This window comes from Dendropsophus ebraccatus, chromosome 1 (assembly GCF_027789765.1).
Source record: "Dendropsophus ebraccatus isolate aDenEbr1 chromosome 1, aDenEbr1.pat, whole genome shotgun sequence".
In the NCBI taxonomy this organism is placed as follows: domain Eukaryota; kingdom Metazoa; phylum Chordata; class Amphibia; order Anura; family Hylidae; genus Dendropsophus; species Dendropsophus ebraccatus.
Window position 1 is genome coordinate 140,911,527 of NC_091454.1, and position 21,622 is coordinate 140,933,148.

The following is a 21,622-nucleotide window of genomic DNA, read 5'->3' on the forward strand; positions in this document are numbered from 1 at the left end:
CAAATGTGACTATATTAACTAGCCTGTTATAACACAGAAACTAGACTGCACAGATGATGCTGTGTATGTATCTGTGTGGGTGGATTTGAATGAAACGCACAGTACAACACATGGATGTATAAACACGTTTTAATTTTTGGATCAACATCAGGGATCTTCAGCATTTTACAACTTTTATATTTTATTTTCCCTTCATATTTTTTTTCTACAATGGAAGCTTGAAGATTAGGCATTTTCATTAATAGAGCAAGCAGTTCCAAAAATTAAGTCCCAGTGACGAAAAAATGGGGCAAAGTTTGTTCCAGGTTTCTGGTGATGCAAGTCGTGAGCAAGAGCTCCTCCATATAAGCGAAAGGGAAAGGTATTGTGAAGGGACCAGGGAAAGTTGTAGCCTATGTGATCGTCCACAGACATCCAAACACTAAGTAGATTACAAATCCATGATGTTAACGGGTGACATCCTAATTGGATGGGATTCATTATACTCCAAAAGCCAACAGTCATCAGCTCAATGCCGCTGAGGTTCTGACTAGACAATGAAAATGGTGCAGCATAATTGTGGTGAACAGCATGGACTTTCTTGTATAACCAGTGGTTTTTGTGGTGCAGTACATGCCATATAAAATACTGTAAGTCAAATAGAATCAGACATCCTAAGACCTCTTCAAGAAGAGTACAAATGGAAGGAGCTCTTACTGGCAAGGATACAGGTTGCATCCAGAGCCAATTAAGAAATACAGTAGGAAAGACATATATCACATGGTTAAACACAGCCGTCCACACACAGCAAATCATCATACTTATCGTTGGACACTTGTTCTTCTGAATTTTGTATTGATAAAAAAATTGGCATCGTTCTCCAAGCATGTCTATAATAACAAATGGTAAACTGAAGCACAGATAGCCAGAGAAGGCAAGCAAGACTGGGAAAATGGGGCTATTCACTGAGCCACCAAATTCTGCAAGTATGTAATCCCAAAGTGGCTGCAGAACCAAGTAGTTGTTGGTAGATGAGTTCATTCTGAAATTTGCCTTCAGAGGCATTCTCTGCCAAATTTATCTGAACACTAATCCATAAACCAAGACACATGATGTGCTAAAGCTATTTTTTTTTTCTAAAAGACTTTTTTTTTAGGTGGAACAATCTCATTATGTAATGACAAAATGCACAATTGTTTCGTTTCCAGATTAGTTTCTAAATAAAAGCTGATAAAAAAAAATGCTAAAGACAGGAACTAGAAGGAATGCATTGATCTTGATAGCGAATGATGACATGTTTCTATTTAGTTACATCTAAAAGCAATAAACAAGCGTTTAATAACATTTTTTTTGCAGCTATAACAAAAAATGAACATTTTTGTTCATCAATCCCTTCCTGCTCTTTTTTCCTATGAATCATTATGAGTCTGAATTTGTTCTATCTCATTCATCACTCATTGTTCTAAGGACATATTTGTCATATATACCTACACAATAAATACATAATTGTGGGTACCAAATTGTTTAAGTACACAAAAAGATGATTTTTTTTTTGTACTGCATTCTATCGAGACTATGACTGGCAATTACAATATTGCGATGGAAAATAAGCTCAGGAACTCATCCTGGCTCCTACAATAAAGCAGCACAGCTATCTGAATCACATGCTGGCACTTCAAAGGGATACATCCACTCAAAAGCTGTTTGTGTAGCTGCATAACAACTGATTTTTTTTTTTTTTTTACATCTCTGAGAGTCAGAGGTGATACCTTATTTGTTGAGTCAGAGGTGATACCTTATTTGTTGAGGGTTCTCAGAACTTGGGAGAAGCAGGATACCTGGTTGCCCTCTGTTTTATTTGTATTCACAAACTTAGGTGCACAGTATAGACATACAAAAGCCAAAAAGAGATATAGAAAAAGTGCAAGTTGTATGTCACATTGAATGACCGACTCACCAAAAGAGTAAAATCCAAAAAATCTTTATTTATTACAATATTACAACACAAACATAACATGAATGAAAACATTAACAAAAAAAACTCCCTTAAAGACATGGACTGCTATGTTGTGGCAAGTCCCAGAGACTGAAACCTAGTATAATAACTACAACCCCCCCTCCAACAGTATTAAAAAAAAATATGTATAACCTCTATACTGATGTGTAATCTTAGAAGACACTACCAGTTGTACAATGTGGAATAAAGAAAAATACATGAAAAGAATAATAATTACCAAATGCGATAATGCAGAGGGGAGATGTAAGTGTCCAGCAAGCCGCACCCATTACCTCCTCCTTCTAGGACTTACTTAGCTGCTTCTTCTCTTCTGTAATACCCATAAAGATGCATAAGCCAGTGACCCAGCCAGTATCTGTGTATGTACAGTATATGAAGTGCATGACGGGTGCACAGTGCATTGTTAAATGCAGCAACGTGACTTGCCAGCACCCAGGGCAAGGCAAGAATTTGTTTCCTGACGTGAACCTGCAGCACTACCTAAATCCCTTTTATTGTGAAAGGTCTCAGGGAATGCTAACAATCCAGGGGATGCAATACTTTTTTTTCTCGGTCGTTTCTAGCAATGTATTCTTGTCAAAGGGGTCCTTCCCTATGCAGTCTGACAGTGTCCACCTATTGTTGACAGTATCAGACTTTTTAGGAACAGATCATATACACAAGGGGAAGAGTAATACCTAGTTGTTAATTAGGCTTTTATTATTTTTTTTTTTGCTTTTGAGTGACAGATCAAGTCCATAAGATTGCACACAACGCAATGCATTCCTCTGAACTGTAATATAAATTACTAAAATAATTAATATTAATTAATTATCTCATGTGTAATCGGATTTACTATAACAGGTCACCAGTGACTCACAGGTGACATCTACTCTACTTGGAGCTGTTCTCTTCCTTTTCTTCTCATCCCTGCTTGGACCAACATTTTCTTAATGACTGCAGAATTTCTTTCTTATAACTGACTCCCTAAAAATATACAGACCCAGGGATGCAATGTTGTAGGGATGTTGATACAATGCAATCAACTGCTGGGTTGTAAATCAAAGCCATGTCTCCTGTAGCCTCTCCTAAAGTTACCTATAGAAGATAGTCCTTACAGGCATCAAATGGCAGAATACCAGTCTGGGTCTAATCAGCCCCTACAAGGCTCTTAGCCTCTACAAAGATCATATCAGCCACTCACCTCTATGCAAAAACGATATCTGTTGGGGTTGATATGACCAGAGATGTTATAATATCTGTGGCTGATAATCACCTCCTAAAGATGCCATATTAATAGTGGTCAAGGCAGCCACTAGTCTTAGTCTACACACTGTAAGGCCCAGTTCACACTAAGCAAAAATGTTGGAATTCCGCGGCGGAGAGCCGTGCTCAGTGTCCTGCAGTGTCTGAATGGGAGGGTATGCACGTCTCCGCTCCTGCCTCTCTGCGCTCAAAGAATTGATGCCGTTTTTGGTCAGTGTGAACTAGGCCTTAGAGTATGTTCACACTGAGGAATAGGCGAGTATTCAGCAAAGAATTGAAGAGGAAAGTTTTCTACTTGAAATTCCCCAAAGAATTGACATGTACATTCTTCGGGCGGAATGCGGATTCTGCGCGGAATTCCGGACGGAAATTTACTCTGTGTGCACAGGCAGTCGGAAATCCCATTGTTCTCTATGGAAAGAGCAATGTTGCATTTACACGGGCGGAATTCCACGCGGATTTCGCCCGCTTTTTATGGCGGAATTCGGGCGGAATTCCGCGAGAATTGCTCCGTGTGCACATACCCCTATTCAGCTCCTGCAGAATAGGAGCAGAAGTTGAGCGGAATACAAGCAGAATTCAAGCAGAATTTAACCCCCCCATTGACTTCTATAGGATTCCTCTAGCAATGTCAATGTCAATTCTTTGGGTGGAAAGCGAATCTGTGGCAGAAAATTCTGCTTGGAAATTCTGCTGTGAACAACAGAGCAGAAATTCCTTTCAACACAATAGAGTATTGCTCTGTTCATATTTTACAGGAGGAATTTCAAGCGGAAATGAAGAGCGGATTCTTCTTCAATTCCTCATCAGTGTGCACATACCCTCAGGCTGGCGATGACCACCCCCCAATATCTGTACAGAGCTGGTTCCCCTTCCCTGTATGTTACACTGACCTCTAACCCATATCTCCTAATATCTCTGATCTCCTGCACTGCTTCACATTGGCTGCAAATGGCCCAAGGAAGCTGGCTGCTTGCAGAGGAGGGGACACCAGGTACAGTACACTGTACATTTGCTGGAGGAGCACGATTCATGAGGGTGGCATATACAGACACTCCAAAAGGGTAACCAGCATAAGCGACTCACTGCAGACCACTGTGTCATGAAGGAAAACGCACACCAGAAATATGCCCACTTGGGCAGACTGTCAATCCAGGCCTGCCATTGTTGCTATTAGCTATTAGTTTTTTCTTTCAAATATTTCTGATAATATTACCTCTCGGTGTTAAATATCAGCAATATCAGATTTCACTGTGGATCTGCACTGTTTCCGCATCAAAAACTGCAACACTGTGGATTTATTGTTTTGTTTAATAGTTTTTTTTTATTCCCCTATTGAAGTCAATCTTTAAATGGTTTTTTATTTCTTATAAAATCTTATCCATCCATCTTATCCATCATGCTGCTGCAAAGATGTACGAAGGAGAAGCCTGCACTGACAAACAAGGCCTTGCTAAAAACAGTTATCAGCCAACCCTGAGCTCACAAATGCAGGTGCTGATATGTTGAGACTCTCATAAGAAAAAGAGTCACAGGAACACATTACTTTGAAGAAAGGCCTTCTCTACCTAGGACTATCTCTCCCATTAGTCCTAAGTATTGGAGGTTTTCTGACCTCAGCAGGCAGTTAGGCCTTCTTAGTGGGCCTTGCTTCCACAGCGTAGACACAGATTTTGGCTTGTTGATATTGATGTTCTTGGTCTGTCAGTCTAAGGTGCTCAACTTGCAAAAGGTTTAAAAGCAACAGAATCAAGGCAGCTGAGGATGTATGGCCTAGTTCTTTAACCCCTTAACGACATCGGGCGTAAACTTACGCCCTCGCGCCCTGGTACTTGGCGCATCAGGGCGTAAATTTACGCCCAATGTTTCCCCGATCGCTGCGTGTTCGCACACAGCGATCGGGGAAGATGGCCTGCTATAAATCATAGCAGGCCATCTTAGCTTCACGGCACGGGGGGTGGTTAACACCCCCCGTGCTTACGATCGCCGCTATAGGCTGATCAATTCAGATCAGCCAATAGCGGCGATCGGAACCTTTCCGGGTCATCGGTGACCCGATGACCCAGAAAAAAATGGCGGTCAGTGCAGTCCGAGGACGGCACCGACCGCCATTACTGTAAAAAGTAATGGTGGTCACCGTGCCACCGGCCCGATCGCCGTGAACGGCTGTCCGGTACCGGCCGGCCGTTCACGGCGATCGGGCCGGTGGCACGGCGATCAGAGTCCCACAAAATAGTAAATACCTGCCCTAGACCCCTCAGCTAGGTAGCCGAGGGGTCCAGAGCAGGTATTTGTACATTACTCACCTGTCCCGGGCTCCTGATCGGCGTCTTCCGGGTTCGCGGCGTCCTCGTGTTCGTTCGGGTCTTCGGCTTCCTCCGTGACGTCACGTTCAGCTTCTCTCGGCTATTTTAGGCTCCAGCGTCGGCTTTTTCCGTATTTTGCGCTCTGCTGCCCTCTAGCGGCTGATATGTGTAATACACTTATCAGTAGCTACAGGGATGTTCAGAATGTAGAAAAAGTTTTTGGTTTTTTTTAAAAATTTTTTTTTTTTCTATTTTCCGCACCCTATCGCCGCTGAGTGTTGATCAGCATCGCACGAAAGTGCGCTGCTAATCAGCAACTCCTCCTTTTTGGCGTAGGGTGTTTTTTTCTATATTCTACTGCCACGGTCTGCTTATAAGTGCCGCACATAAGTGCGGCATTTATCAGCAACGCCTTTGTTGGCGTAGGTTTTTTTTTTTATACTTACTGTAAAAAAACACGTAAAAAACACTACATTACACCACACTACATTGAATAAAGTTTGACACTACACCACTACATACCCCATATACCAATCCCCGTATAAAGATGACCCCCAGGGTGTTTTCGGCGTCAGAGGAATACGTTATTATTGCCTCCGACACCGAAACAGCCAGTGAGGATGAATGGGGGGATCCTTCTTTCCTCCATTCATCCTCATCATCCTCATCATCCAGTGACGTGTCTGGGGGTAGCGTAGCGTACGCTGCCCCCCAGACACGTCTTTTCCGCCAGTACCGTCCCAATAAGAGATGATGGTATGGCGTGAAATTCTACAAACTCTGTGAGAGTACCTCAGGGTACACTTACAGATTTAGGGTACGTGCACACTGCGGAATGGCGAAGGATAACTCTTCGTGCATTCCGCAGCTGGCACCCGCCGGCGGACTGATGCGGGCGCATGTCTCTACCCGTGTCATAGACTCCATTCTATGCACGGGCGGAATCCGTCGTCCATCAAAAGAATGAACACGTTGGACGGAGAGCGGAATCCGCCCGTGCATAGAATGGAGTCTATGACACGTGTGGAGACGTGCGCCTGCATCAGTCCGCCGGCGGGTGCCAACTGCGGAATGCACGAAGGGTTATCTGTCGCGATTCCGCAGTGTGCACGTACCCTTAGAGTGTATGTAGGAAGGGACACCCGAATCCAGCCCCCAGATGCCCCCCACCCCCAATCCTCGTAGTTAGTGGGGAGATAGTTTGGGACCTGATCTTCCCACTGCTGGATAAAGGCCACCACCTGTACGGGGATAACTTTTATACCAGCACCCCCTCTTCCGGTCCCTCGCTGCCCGAGCTACTGTAGCTTGCGGCACGATCCGAAAATATCAGAAGCAGTAATAAAGCCATAATATTTAGCAGCCATGGAGTGGACCCAGCGCTTCTGGATATGAAGGACCCCGTATCGCACCAGGACAACATTTTCCAGGTGACGTCCCCCACACTGGAGAACAGGAGACCCCAGAGGAAGTGCAGAGTGTGGCGTAACAGGGGGATCAGGAAGGACACCATTTACCAGTGTGACACCTGTCCTGATCCCCCCGGCCTCTGCATACTGGATCGCTTCAAGGCGCACCACACGTCATTGGAGTTCTACATTATCTAAATTCTGTCCCTTATTCCTATTTCAGGGGTCACGTTGATCTGGGGATTATTCTGATCGCCATTATGGAGTCGGGAAGGAATTTTTCCCCTGTGATGAGGCTACTGTCGTCTGCCTCACGAGGGGTTTTTGCCTTCCTCTGGATCAACACAGGTTGAGTTTGATGGACACCTGTCATTTTCAACCTTATAAACCAATAGTTGGCCTAATACCCCCAAATAAATTAGAATTGTCCCTTTTCCTAGCTAAGTAGGTATGGCCGCCATTCCCATTAGAGGAGGCCATGATGCAATTACAAAGCCTCTGTGCGGCCAGGACAGTAGAAACCCCCCACAAGTGACCCCATTCTGGAAACTACACCCGATAAGGAATCTAACAAGGGGGGCAGCGGGGATATGGCCCCCTGGTGACGGCCACATTTGGGACGTGAAAATGAAAAAAATTGTATTTTTTATCTTCTCGGCACATGTTCTACGTAAGTGCCCGTCACCAGTGGGGTCCATATGCTCACTGCACCCCTTGTTAGATTCCTTATGGGGTGTAGTTTCCAGAATGGGGTCACTTGTCGGGGGTTTCTACTGTCCTGGCAGCACAGGAGCTTTGTAATTGCGACATGGCCTCCATCCTCCATTCCAGCCTCTAAATGGCGCTCTGTCCCTTTGGTGGCTTGCCCTGTGCCCATATGGCACATTATGCCCACATGTGGGGTATTTTTGTACTCAGGGGAAACTACCCTACACGTTTTGTGTTCATTTTCTTTTTTAACCCCTTGTGGAAATGGAAAAAAATCAAGGCTAGACCAACATTTAGTGTAATTTTTGTAAAATTTTTACTCTAAATCATTAATCTTGTCATGATTTTTTCATTTTCACAAGGGGTTAAAAGATAAAAAAAAAACATTTAATGTGTAGCGCAATTTCCCCTGAGTACGGAAATACCCCACATGTGTACATAAAGCGCCATTCGGGTGCAGGGTAAGCCTCCGAAGGGACGGAGCGCCATTTGGGTTTTGAAGGCTGGATTTGGATGGAATGGATTTCGAGGGGCCATGTTGCATTCAAAAGGCCCCTGTGTTGCCAAGACAGTTGAAACCCCCCACAAGTGACCCCATTATGGAAACTGCACCCCTCAAGGAATGTAACAAGGGGTGTAGTGAGCATATGGACCCCACTGGTGATGGGCACAAATGTGGAACAATGTGGCGTGAAAATGAAATATTACATTTTTTACACTATAATGTTGGTTTAGCCTTGAATTGATCATTTTCACAAGGGGTTAAAAGAGGAAAAAAAACCAAAATGTGTAGAGCAATTTCCCCCGAGTCCGTAAATACCCCACATGTGGACATAAAGCACCATGTGGGTGCAGGGCAAGCCTCCGAAGGGAAGGAGCGCCATTTGGATTTTGGAGGTTGGATTTGGCTAGAATGGATGATGAACGCCATGTCGCATTTACAGAGCCCTTGTGCTGCCAACACACTGGAAACCCTCCACAAGTGACCCCATTCTGGAAACTGCACCCCTCAGGGAATCTAACAAGGGGTGCAGTGAGGATATGGACCCCTTGATGACGGGCACATTTGTGAAAGTGAAAAAATGAAATTTTTTACTTTTACGTCACATTGTTCCACATTTGTGCCCGTCACCAGTGGGGTCCATATGCTCACTGCCCCCCTTGTTAGATTCCTTGAGGGGTGTAGTTTCCAGAATGGGGTCACTTGTGGGGGCTTTCCAGTGTTTTGGCAGCACGAGGGCTTTGTAAATGCGACATGGCCCTTGAAATCCTTTTCAGTGAAATTCAGCTTCCAAAAGCCAATTGGCGCTCCTTCCCTTTGGAGGCTCGTCCTGCGCCCCCTTGGCACTTTATCGCCACATGTGGGGTATTTCCGTACTCGGGAGAAACTGCGCTACACATTTTGTGTCTTTTTTTGCCTCTTATCGCTTTAAGAAAATGAAAAATTGAAGGCTAGAACAACGTTTTAGTGTAAAAAATAAATTTTTCTTTTTTCACGCCATATTGTTCGGAAAATCTGTGAAGCACCTGTGGGGTCCAGATGCTCACCACACCCCTTGTTACATTACTTGAGCGGTGTAGTTTTCTAAATGGTGTCCCTTTAGGGGTGTTTTTTAGGTTTTGGCACCCCAGAGCCTCTGCCAACCTGAAGTGGTACAGTCAAAAATGACCAAATATAACGGAGGCGTTGAAATTCACTAGGCGCTCCCTTATATCTGAGGCTTGTGGTTGCGTCAAATAGCGCAATAGGGTCACATATGGGGTATTTCTATAAACTGCAGAAACGGGACAATAATTATTGGGGTGCATTTCTCTGGTAATAGGTTTATAATTATGAAAAATATTGGATTACAATAAAATCTCTGCACAGAAAATTAAAATTTTCAAATTCCTTACACACTTAGCTTTTATTTCTGTGACTCCCCTAAAGGGTTAAAACACTTTCTGGATATGCTTTTGCAGAGTTTGGGGGGTGCAGTTTCTGAAATGGGGTGCTTTGTGGGGCTTTCTAACATACAGGCCCCTCAAATACACTTTAAACCTGAACAGGTCCCTAAAAATATCTGATTTTGAAATTTTACTGAAAATTTGGAAATTTGCTGCTAATGTTTTAAGCTTCCTATCGTCTAAAAAAAATGAAAGATAGTTTAATAAATGCCGCCAACATAAAGTAGACATGTTGCTAATGCTATTTAATATATAATTTCTGTATATGCAAAAAAGTTTCAAAGTTGGAAAAATGCATTCTTTCACATTATTTGTTTTTTTTTTCGTAAAGATTTGTTATGAGTATCGACTCCAATTCACCAGAAATGTAAAGTACAATATGTCACGAGAAAACAATCTCAGAATCAGCCGGATAGGTAAAAGCATCCCGAAGTTATTAATGAATAAAGTGACACTGGTCATATTCATAAAATTTGTCTCTGTCATTAAGGCCATTTCAGGCTCTGTCCTTAAGGGGTTAAAGACTGTCCAGAAGTTGCCCAAAAAAGGTTTGCAGGTTTGTGGTCTCTGAACTGCTACTTTTGCCATAGAGGATTACCCCGAGCTCTACCAAAAAACAGAGACATAGAAAACTCTGGACTGCTCTGTTGGGAATTTGTGCCCTTGCAACACAAAGTGGAACGCACATTGGTTAAGGAAGCAATGGTAGCACTTAGGGTTACCATTGTAATGTGGAAGTAATAGCAATTGGACACCTAAAGCACCGTAGTCTGAACTCTGAAGAACAGAACTTGCTGCAGCCTCTGTGACTTGATGTGCCGCAGAACAGTAGGAGAGATGGGCAGAAATGTATGCATAAATTTCATTAGGACATCCTGGAAAGGCATAAAAGAAAAATTGGGGAGCGATCTATTCTCTAGCAACCAACATTTAACCTTGATATCCTTGAAGTAAGTGGGTTACTCACGTCTCGGCGGGGAGATTGGTCAAACTCCCCCCCGCCGCCAGGAAATCTCGTAGCCGCAATACAGCCAGTCGATGTTGCACTTCTCAGTGAAGGACAGGATTTCTCCCCAGATCTTCTATGCACAGCCTATTGAGTCTTCTATCGTGCTTTACAGCTAGGACCGGAGCAAATTCCTTGATCACAGTGATTTGAAGATAAATTCGGTGATAATATTAAAACAACAAATTTATTCTTTGTCCAACTCGTATCGGAATACCCAATTCCTTCATCAGGAACATAGTAGCAAATAACTGACATACACTTTAAAAATCCCACTAGCTCCTTATTCCTCCTCCCCTTTACATTACTGCCGGGGCAAAATTTGCAATCTAATTCATATAACATACATTTATAAAAACACACATATACATAAATATCTCAACTCTATTAGACAACAAACACTTATATATATATATATATATCAATAAAATTTATACCCTTTCTATCATCTCATTAAGTCCATTGGGTACCAAAGTGTCTAATTTGAATATCCAAAAGCTCTCTTTTGCATAACCTATTAAATCTATGCAGCTGAAAATTTATCCTTTCTATTGGAAATACTTTTAATCCACTATCATCTCCATTGTGAAATTGTGAAAAATGACGGGAAACACTATGTTTGGGGAATCTATGTTTAATATTGAATCTGTGTGTATTGACTCTCCGTCGTAGAGATTGAGTGGTTCTTTCCACATACTGGACGCCACACGGGCACTCCAGTACGTAAATAACAAAATCTGAACCACAATTTAGATGATCTTTTATAATTATCTCCTCTTCTGATCTTTCACCTTTTACCACTTTAGTGCCTTCTGTAATATAAGGACATGTTTTACACATTTTTTTCCTACATTTATATATATTCCTACTTTCTCCCCCATACTTTCTTTTTTTCTTTTTCCTGATTTTAATCTTGGGTATGATGGTGCTATCTGTTGTCCAATTGTTCGTGCTCTTCTAAAAATCATGCTGGGACCCTCACCGATTACCTCACTCAAGAACGGATCCCTCATTAAAATCGACCAATTTTTCTTTAAAATATTTTTTATGGCTGTATGATTGCTTGAGTATTTGGTGATGAAATTAACATTATTTTTCCTTTTTTCTTGTATTTCCTCTCTTTTCTTCATCTCGTTTCTCTTTCATATACATTTTTCTGTTTAGTCCACTAGCTTTCTTTCTAGCCCCCTCTATGATTTTTTTTAGGGAATTTTTTCTGTAAAAACCTTTTTTCTAGAATTTTTGTTTGTTCCTCTAATATATCTTCTTCTGTACATTTCCTTTTTATTCTAGCCATTTGTCCGAAGGGAATATTTTCTTTCCATGTCTTCAGATGTTTGCTGCTAAAGTATAGGTACCCATTCGCGTCAATCGGTTTAAAAAAAGTTTTAGTATTAATATCACCATTTTTAATATAAATTGACAAATCTAAAAAGGCTATTTCCTCCTGACTTACATTTTCACTAAATTTAAGACCCCATAAATTATCATTAATAAAAATCATAAAATCTTTAAGATCATTGTCTGTTCCACTCCATATAATTAATAAATTGACTATGAATCTCCCATCAAAATTAATAAATTTATTAAAACGACTCCCATAAATAAATTCTCGCTCGAACATCCCCATATATAAATTAGCGAAAACCGGCGCTCATTTCGCGCCCATTGCGGTTCCGAGGTGCATCCTGATAATCACTCTGATGTCTCAATTGGAGGAGCATCACTTGCACAGCAGATAATTGCCCAGAGGGGTCCATGATCTGAGCATACTGTAATGTGCAACTGGTTTGGCCCCACTAAGCCAAAAATTTAGAATAGTTTATGTACCTAAAAATGCTCCCTGCTGCAGGGAAAGGGGATGGGGTTTACTCACCAGCTGAAAGAGTGGACTAAACAGAGAGAATGCTTGGATGGCAGAGTACACAGGCTGTAGATAAAAAGAAAAGCACACAAAAAGTAGTTTGCAGGGCAGATTCACATGGACTATGTTCAACTGTAAAGAGTTACATGTTATATAGTTAGTACAGTTGAAAAAAGACACGTTAATCAAGTTCAACCAGGGGAAGTGATGGATGAAGGGAAGGGAGATGTTAGATAAATTCTATATTCTATACATACACATTAATGTTATGCTTTCAGAGACTGAACTTTTTTCTTTCTCCAGGCGGGGAGTGTCCTTTTGTCTTTTCAGGGGGTTTTACCTGGCATATCTTTGCACCATATTTCTTGTACATGCCATTTATATATTTAAATAAGTGGATCATTTCGCCCCTCTTCTCAAGACTAAACAAATTAAATTCTTTTAGGCTATGTTCACACTTTGTGCGGTGTGGACATAGCCTTAAGGCCCTATTCCACGGAACGATTATCGTTCGTATTCGGCCGATATCGGCCGCTGCGGACGATAATCGTCCCGTGGAATAGAGTGCAACGATCAGCCGACATCGTTCATGTCGGGTGATCGTTGCAGTCGCTTGTTTTTCAACATGTTGAAAAACAAGCGACTGATATAGCAGCGATCTGCTGCCGTCACTCCATTGAATAGGAGCGTCGGCAGCAGATGCTGCTATATCCTATGGGCTGCCCGGACGATCAGCGATCCCCCGGGCAGCCCCCCGCAGCTCCCCGCCGCCCCCTCCCGCACTCACCCGCTCGCTGCAGCCGCGTTGAATAGCGGCGGCAGCGAGCGGGGAACGAGGAGAAAACGAGCGCTGAGAGCGCTCGTTTGCTCCTCTAAACGACCGGTGTAATAGGCCCATTACCTTCTGTGGGATCCCGTACGGGGCCGCAAATAACTGACATATCAGTTTTCATTGAATTGCCGCCGTAGGAAACCCTGTCAGTTCACACAATAAAGCGAGTGGCTCCGGCTGCTTGTTTTATTGTGCCCTATGGAAAATTCTGATGTGGGCGCGTGCTGATGCGCCCGCATCAGAACACTACAGCCAAAAGATCATCCGGCTGGGATGATCTGTGCAGAGACCGGCTGCTCTGTGGCCCGGCCAGGGTCATGGAACGGCCGGTCTCTCACGTTGTGTGAACATAGCCTAAATCTTTTCTTATAACTTAAGAAGCTCCATGTCCCTTACTAGTTTACTTGACCACTTTTCTACCTTTTCCAGCTCTTTGGCATCCATTAATCCTTATGAATCAGGGCTCAAAACTGACCAGTATACCCCAAAAGAGGCAGCACCAAAGCTTTATAAAGCAGTACTATTATATCCTTGTCCCGAGAGTCCATGCCTGTATTACTACATCAAAGTATCCTGCTGGCCATAGAAGCAGCTGATAGACATTATATGCCCTTCTGTAATCTATGAGTACACACAGATCCTTCCATACCAGTGATTCTCCCAGTGTAACTTCACCTGGGACCATGGTGTCGAACCTATGGCACACATGCCAGAGGTGGCACTCAGATCCTTCCTTGCTGGCACATGCACCAGTATTGCCCTGATGGCTTTGCAGCTTTCTTCCAGGAATCCAGAACACCTGTCCCAGATTCCCAGGTGACCACACCATTCAATTGCATCTATGCCTTTAAGACGCACACACAATTGACTAAACACAGGTGGCCTGGACTTCCAGCACAGGCAGCGTCTCTAACAGCACAGAGGGGGGAATCTACATTATGGTGGCCATCTATTATATGAAAGCAGCAAATAGGGGGAAATGGGGGGCTCTATGGTATGGAGGCCATCTATTATATGGGAGCGACACAGGGAGGGGGGAGGATCTACTGTACTTTATGGGGTCATCTACTATATGTAAGCAGCACAGATGGGGGATCTATATTCAGTGTCGGACTGGGATACCTGGGGCCCACCAGAGGAAATTATCCTTGGGGCCCACCAAAGAAGAATTGGTAAAAAGCGACATACTGACCCGGCCCTATCCTGGATTCATCTGAATCTGCGACAACTCCCTTGTGAATGAAAGGTTTTCAGTCAAACTATAACTCTCAGAATACACTACACTTATGAAGCTTTAATGAAGGGTATGTTGGGAGTTGTAGTTTCAGAGATAACAAACCTTTAATAATTGATTGTTGTGCAGAAGCTTCTGGTGGCCGTAATCTGTTACATTCATCAGCCCTCATGGTCCAGCACTGTATGTCTCTACAGTGGCAGCTCATATGTACTACAACTCCCAGCCTATACTGAGGGATACAGACTATCAGTAAATGCAGTAAGAGTTGTAGTGCCTACAGCTATTGTAGTTGGAGAGTCTTAGGTACATTGTGCACTAGATGCTTTGTGGGAGATCAGAATACATAGTTATGTGGGGGCTCAGTGTGTGGAAGTGACCTCAGAAAAGCACTAATATAAATATTATCACCATACTGTACCTCTCAACATACCATCACACTGTTACTGACCAAATCGTCCATCATCATACTACTACCTCCTGCATCTCCATCATCATACTACCTCCTTCATTCTCCTGCACCTCCAAGATCATACTACTACCCTTTCATCATCATCATACTACTACCCATTTATCCTTATGCTCCTCCATCATCATAATAGTACGCCCTTTATCATCATACTACTACCCCCTTCATCTTCCTGCCCCTTCATCATATTACTACTCATCCATCATCCTCCTACCCCATCATACTACTACCCCCTTCATCCTCCTGCCCCTCCATCATCATAGTAGTACCCCTCATCACCATACTACAGCCTCCTTCATCATTCTCCTGCCCCTCCATCTGTATTTAAAACAAAAAAAGCTATACTTACCTCACCTGTATGGTTCCTCTAGTCCCCCAGGGACTCCTGTCCCTCCTCTGCTTGAGTGAGATCGATAACCTTGGAAGGGGGTGGGGCTTCCCGTGATGGCGGCGGAGCTTCCTGGGACACATCCGGGACATAGTTTTGTCGATGGCAAAACCATATATTTATGCTGCTGTAGCACGTCCGATGCTGGACCCCAGCTGCTGGACAGTCAGTGGGAGTAGAGGAGGGGCCCACCGGAGGATCCTCTGGTCCTCTGGTGGCCCAGTCCGACACTGTCTACATTATGGGGGTCATTTATTATACTGGAGCAACACAAGGGGGGGTCTACTCTATGGGGGCTATATGATATATAGGAGCAGGGGTGAGGGGCATCTAATACAATATAGGACACAGAGTGGACAATACATATGGGAAATTTGTATAGAGAAGAGAAGGTTGTGAGAGTGAGGATCTTAAAATGTTTGGCAGATTCTGTAGCCTCAAGTCATGCCTGGGAAAGTCTTCATGATGGCCCAGGATGGAGAAGAAAAGGAAGAGGGACAAACTCTGATTAGAGTCACTCAGAGAAGATGTCTCCTGTGAGTCATTGGATATAACTGCACTGTAATCACTTGTATGGTCTGCAGAACCTGTGTAGAACTTGATCTCCCTCTCAATGGTGACTGTATGAGATGTTCTTTGTACAGTGGATTATATTTAGTGGCAAAGTGAGGGTATTAGTCAGTATGTGGTGATAATATTTGTCCCTTCTAATCTGGTACTTTTGGCATTATTCATTTTAGTATACTGGATTTTGTCAGGATCAGTATGGTGATAATTGTAGTGGTAGTGGTCATGGTGGGGTGGTAAAATTTGCCCTTTTTATACTGGTATTTTTGGCAATACTGGTTTCGGTATACAGGATTTGATATAAGTGACAGTATGGCAGTAATATGTATGGTAATAATATTTGTTCTTTATATACTGGTGTTATTGTTTATTTTTCATACCTAAGCAAGGACATAAATAGTGCTGGCTATCATCACCACTTACTTCCTGTGGGCACGTGCAGCAGTGCATGGAGCATAGAGCACTGGTGTGTACTATGGTGAAGCCCAGATTCCCATCATAATGATAGGAGTCAATGCTCTTAGCGGTATTAATGTTAAATTGCCATGTTGACACTTTGCAAGAAATTAGTGGGTTTTGGGTTGCAGTTTGGGCACTCAGCCTCTAAAAGGTTCTCCATCATTGCCCTAGAGTTATTAGTACCCAGGTGCATAAATTTACATTTAACCATACTGAACTCATTTGCCAAGAGGATGCCCAAACACTGAGCGGCTTAGGGCCCTATTACACGGAGCGATAATTGGCCAAATCAGGCCGTTTCGGATGAATATCGTCCCGTCTAATAGAGACAACGATCAGCCAATGAAACAATCATTAGATGATCGTTTCTTTAGGTCCAGGCCTAAAATCTTCGGGCAACTGGCACACATTGCTACGTGTAATAGCAATGCGTGGCTGACGGCTGCTGAATGTAAAAAAAAACAAAAAAAAACTACATACTTGTCCACGCTCCCTGACGTCCTGCTAGCTTCAGCCTGCTCCTGGCACACTGTCTGAAGTGACAGGCCGCTCAGCCAATCGCTGGGACAGTGTAGACAGGTATGTAGGAGTTTATTTTTTTTACAAGGGCTGCACGAACATCACTAACATTGTCCGCTCATCCCTTGCTGCCCAATTATTGGGCAGTGTATGGGCTCAGTAAGTGAGCGCTGATCTAGGAGATTGGCGCTCGCTTACAGAAAGTAGACTGTACTGTATTACAAAACTTGGTGTCAAATGCAAAGATAGAAACAGTGTTGTTAATTCCATCTTCTATGTAATTAATAAATAAGTTGAACAGAAGGGGGTTCAGTACTAAACCTTGAAATACACTAATTATAACGGGGGATGATTCAGAGTAGGAATCACTCTCCTGCTGTCTGGGTAAGCCAGTTTTCCATCCAGTTGCAAACGAAACTTTCTAAACTTCAGGTCTATAATTCCCTGGGGAATACCTAGAGCGCTTTTTGAAGATTGGCATTACATTTGCCTTACGCCTGTTCCTCGGCACAATACCAGTCGCCAAAGAATGTTTGAATATTTCATATTAGGGTACAGAACTTACAGAACTGAGTTCCCTTAGAATACTTGGGTGTAACACAACAGGTTCTGGAGCATTGCTTACATTCAGTTTATTTAATTTATCTTAGACCATATATCCATTAAGCCAGTTATGTACAAATCAAGAATTCTCCCTTGAATATGGATATATTTTTAAATACCGTTATTTCTGTATTCTTAGGCCCCTATTACACCAACAGATTATCTGACAGATTTTTTTTTTAAACCAAAGTCACGGATGGTTTTGAAAAGAGGAAAAAACTCAGTCTTCCCTTTATTACCTGTTCTCTGTTTATAGTCCATTCCTGGCTTTGGCTCAAAAAATCTGTCAGATAATCTGCTGGTGTAATAGCGCCCTTACTCAATTACATATAATATTGCAATTTATTCATCTTTCATAGTAATTTGAATGCAATAACATTTATTGGCCACACAACAATTACTTCTCAGAACACAGATGGCTCTAATTAATTTGGAATAAATACAATTACTTCTCTGTTAGTTAACTTTGTGTAATTAGCTCCTGGATCAAAAGGGGAAAACAAGGTTACATAGAATGGGCTGCCTTGTGTAGAAATCATTACAGCTGTACATAGGGTTTTAAATCTGAAGAGTGGCATGTGGAATCCATAACCCCAAGATTACCAGAAAAATCCAGTAAATCTTGGAGGAGGAAAGCTAAAATGTCTCATTGTTTATCTGTATAATGATTTGTTTCAAGGATTTATTTATTTGATATCTTCAATGCAAACAACTTTTGGCAACCAGTGTAAAGTAACGCATCCAGCTTAAAGGGTAAATTAGTAAATATTATATTTATTTTACAGATCATGAAAAATAATATTTTAATTTTGCATGAATTAAAAAAGATGATACACCTAAATGAGCTCACCGGACAAAAAATTAGTCACCCTAGTGCGCAAGCACAGATGAATCGTTAAGTCTGTGCAGATGGTTGAATTACATGCTCAACTGGGCACGGACTGCTTCTATGTGATCATAAGGCAGTAGCGATCAGACAGTTTAGTAATTAGTAGTAAAGTAGTAATTGTACGTTAACCTGGGTAAATGTAAGGATGTGGACAGAGTGGCAAAAAGGGGCAATCGTGTTTGGCTGTGCCCATGGCCATACGGTGAGGGAATTTGCTGGATTTTCTGAAGTTTCGCAGTGGACTGTTCAACGTATTTAAAAGCACTGGTGTAATACACCTTGCCACAAAACACAATGTCAGCATTGTGGTTGGAAAAGAAGTCTAGAAGCAAGAGCAGAACACGGCGCTGATTGTATATATATTTTTTTAATTTAGCAAAGATGCCCTAACTACAGGATGCAAACTACCTATGGGGATAAACTCCTTTATGGGGATGGGGGAGTCTAGTCTTAAGATGGTAAACTGCCTTCAGGCGGTACTAACTAAATGCAGCAGGAAAAATACCTACAGGGGGCAAACTATCTTCAGGGGGTCCTACTTACAGTGAACAAACTACTTTTAGGGGGTCTAGCCTACTATGGGTACTACCTATGGAGTGGGAGGCAAACTATATTCAGGGGTTTTGTTTACAGGGGATCCTACCTATTAGGGGAGCAAACTACCTAAAGGGAGAACCCTTCCTTCAGGGGGAAAAATTTGCCTGTGTTGTTTTTAATCTGTCCACATATTTTGTGTGGTGTGTGACATCATTTGGGGTTGGTATAGATACTGGAATTTGTCATGCTGCCCATGTATATTACAATGTGCAATATTCACATTTATAGTCTCCTATGGCAGTATCCATGTATGGAAGTTTCCATGGTGGGGTTCAAATGCCAAGTGTTCAGGTTTATGCAAACCCGAACTTACTGTAATTTTGCTCATCTCTATAATTTTCCAGGAGAAATAAAAGAAGAATAGCATAATGCAGAGTTCTAGGTTTGGTTGTGTGTCTGTGAGAATTTTTGCCAAATTATCCATAAGAGCATTTGTGAGGTTAGACATCGATGTTGGAAAAGTAGGCCTGGCTCAACCCTGTTTTAGTATATCCCAAAGATGTTCAATAGGGTTGAGGTCAGGGCACTGTGCTGCTAGTTGAGTTTTTTCCACACCAAAGTCAACCATGTCTTTAAGAACCTTACTTTGTAATGGATCACACACTTTAAAGTTTTCTTTCAAGTTGATTTTTGTTCTGTAGGCGAACATATGATTTGTGTATATGTACGATGCCTGTTAACTTTAAAAAAAAAACAAGTTTAAAAAAAAAAAAAAAAAGAACCTTACTTTGTGCACTAAGGTAGTCATGCTGAAAGAGTCTTTTACAAACGTGTTCTCTACAAGTTGGAGGCATACAATTGTTCAAAATGTCTCGTTATGCTAAAGTGTGAAGATTTCCTATCACCGGAACTAGGGCCTAGGTCGACCTCTCAAAATCATTTTCCTCTCTCCACCAAGCCTTACAATTGGCACCAATCAGTGAGGTAGATAACATTCTCCTGGCTTTCACCAAACTGAGAATTCTAAAACAGATTGGCAGATAGAAAAGTGTGATTTATTACTCCACAGAACACATTCCCATTGCTCTAGAGTCTAGTGACAGCATGCTTTACACCTTCCATCCAATGCTTGCATTGCGCTTGGTGATGTAGGGTTTGCATGCAGCTGTTTTGCCATGGAACCCAATGCCATGAAGCTCCTGGTACATAGGTTTGTGCTGATTTCAATGTCATGTGGGGTTTGGAACACTTGGTGGCCCCGCTCTGTAATTTTGTGTGGTTTCCAGTTTGTGGCCGAGTTGCTGTGGCTGCTGCATGCTTCCACCTTTTACTCATACTACTTATATTGATCGTAGAAGATCTACGAAGAAAAAAATTTCACAAAGTGACTTGTCAAAACAGTGCCATTCTGTTACAGATCCATGCTGGAAATCAATGAGCTCTTAAGAATGAACCATTTTTTCACAAGTGTTTGCAAAATTTCACTGCATTGGTAGGTGTGCTAGATCAAAACACTGATTAAAAGGGAACTTCAAATTGAAACACTTATCCTGTGGATAGGGGATAAGTGTGGGACTGTGAATGGTCTGACTACTGGGACCCTGTGATCTGGGAAACGGGGCCCCAAATCCTAGTTTTGAAAGGAGCCAGCAAAGCACACTGCCACTCCATTCAATGTCTTTAAAGCAGCTCTACAGACATTAAACTTAAAACATTTGTTCTTAAGGTCACAGGATGTCCCAGTGGTCAGACCTCCACAATCTTGAGCCCCTATTACACAGGGCGGTGCACAGGTTGGCGCTCGTTTGCTCCTCATTCACCTCCAGCTGACGCCACTATTACATGCATCGGCAGCGAGTGGGTAAGAACAGGGGGGCCGCAGGGGCACTCCCCGGGTGATTGCTAGATCAAACGGGTAGCCCATAGAAGATAGCGGTGGTCTGCTGCTACCACTCCTGTTACAGGGAGCAACGGCAGCATAATCGATGCTATCTGGATTGTTCATATTTCAACATAGTTGAAAGACAACGATCAGCAGACATTGTGCATGTTGGCTGATCGTTGTCTTCTATTACACTAAGCGATTAACGTCAGTAATGGTCGGTATCGGCCGAATATGGCCAATAATCTGTTATAGGGCCTTAACACTTATCCCCAAGCCTGCGGCTAGGGGATAAGTTCCAACTTTGAATACCCCTTTAAGAGTGGTGCCTCAATGCTTTTGTCCATATTGGGGTGATTTTGTGAGAAAGTCCCTTCATACACTGTTCTCAAGTGAAATGTGTCTTATAAACCTCTGTGTGCAGTATGGCAAAGATCTAAACCATCTACAAACGCCTGTGTGAATGAGGAGGCCACGCCCCTGCAAAGCTTGGCAGCAAAAAGTTATTACATATTTATGCAAACTAAGTTTGCACAAAAACTTTCAACTTTGTTGCCATTCCTTCATTCTCCCCATAGTGTATATTACTGTAAATAATAAAATTCTGTGCAAACTGACACTAATGTGTATGACTCTTGCTTATAATAATTGTAATTGTGTCAGATTTAGCACAGCTCAGATACAGATCTCACAAGGAATTTTTGGAGGGAAAAATCCCCTCAATGTTTCCATAATTGTTTAGTTCTAAAACCAAACATAGAT

General features: G+C 42.5%; 1 protein-coding gene across 1 annotated transcript; it reads right to left on the reverse strand.

Moving 5' to 3' along the window:
- Positions 1-225: 225 nt before the first annotated feature.
- LOC138783361 (cholesterol 25-hydroxylase-like protein 1, member 1) lies at positions 226-1,020 on the reverse strand. The gene has a single exon (XM_069957994.1). It carries the CDS (start codon positions 1,018-1,020, stop codon positions 226-228), a length of 795 nt encoding a protein of 264 aa, XP_069814095.1.
- Positions 1,021-21,622: the final 20,602 nt, after the last annotated feature.

Coding starts and splice junctions, on each gene's coding strand:
- LOC138783361 (XM_069957994.1), bottom strand. CDS start 1,020: ATGAACTCATCTACCAACAACTACTTGGTTCTGCAGCCACTTTGGGAT.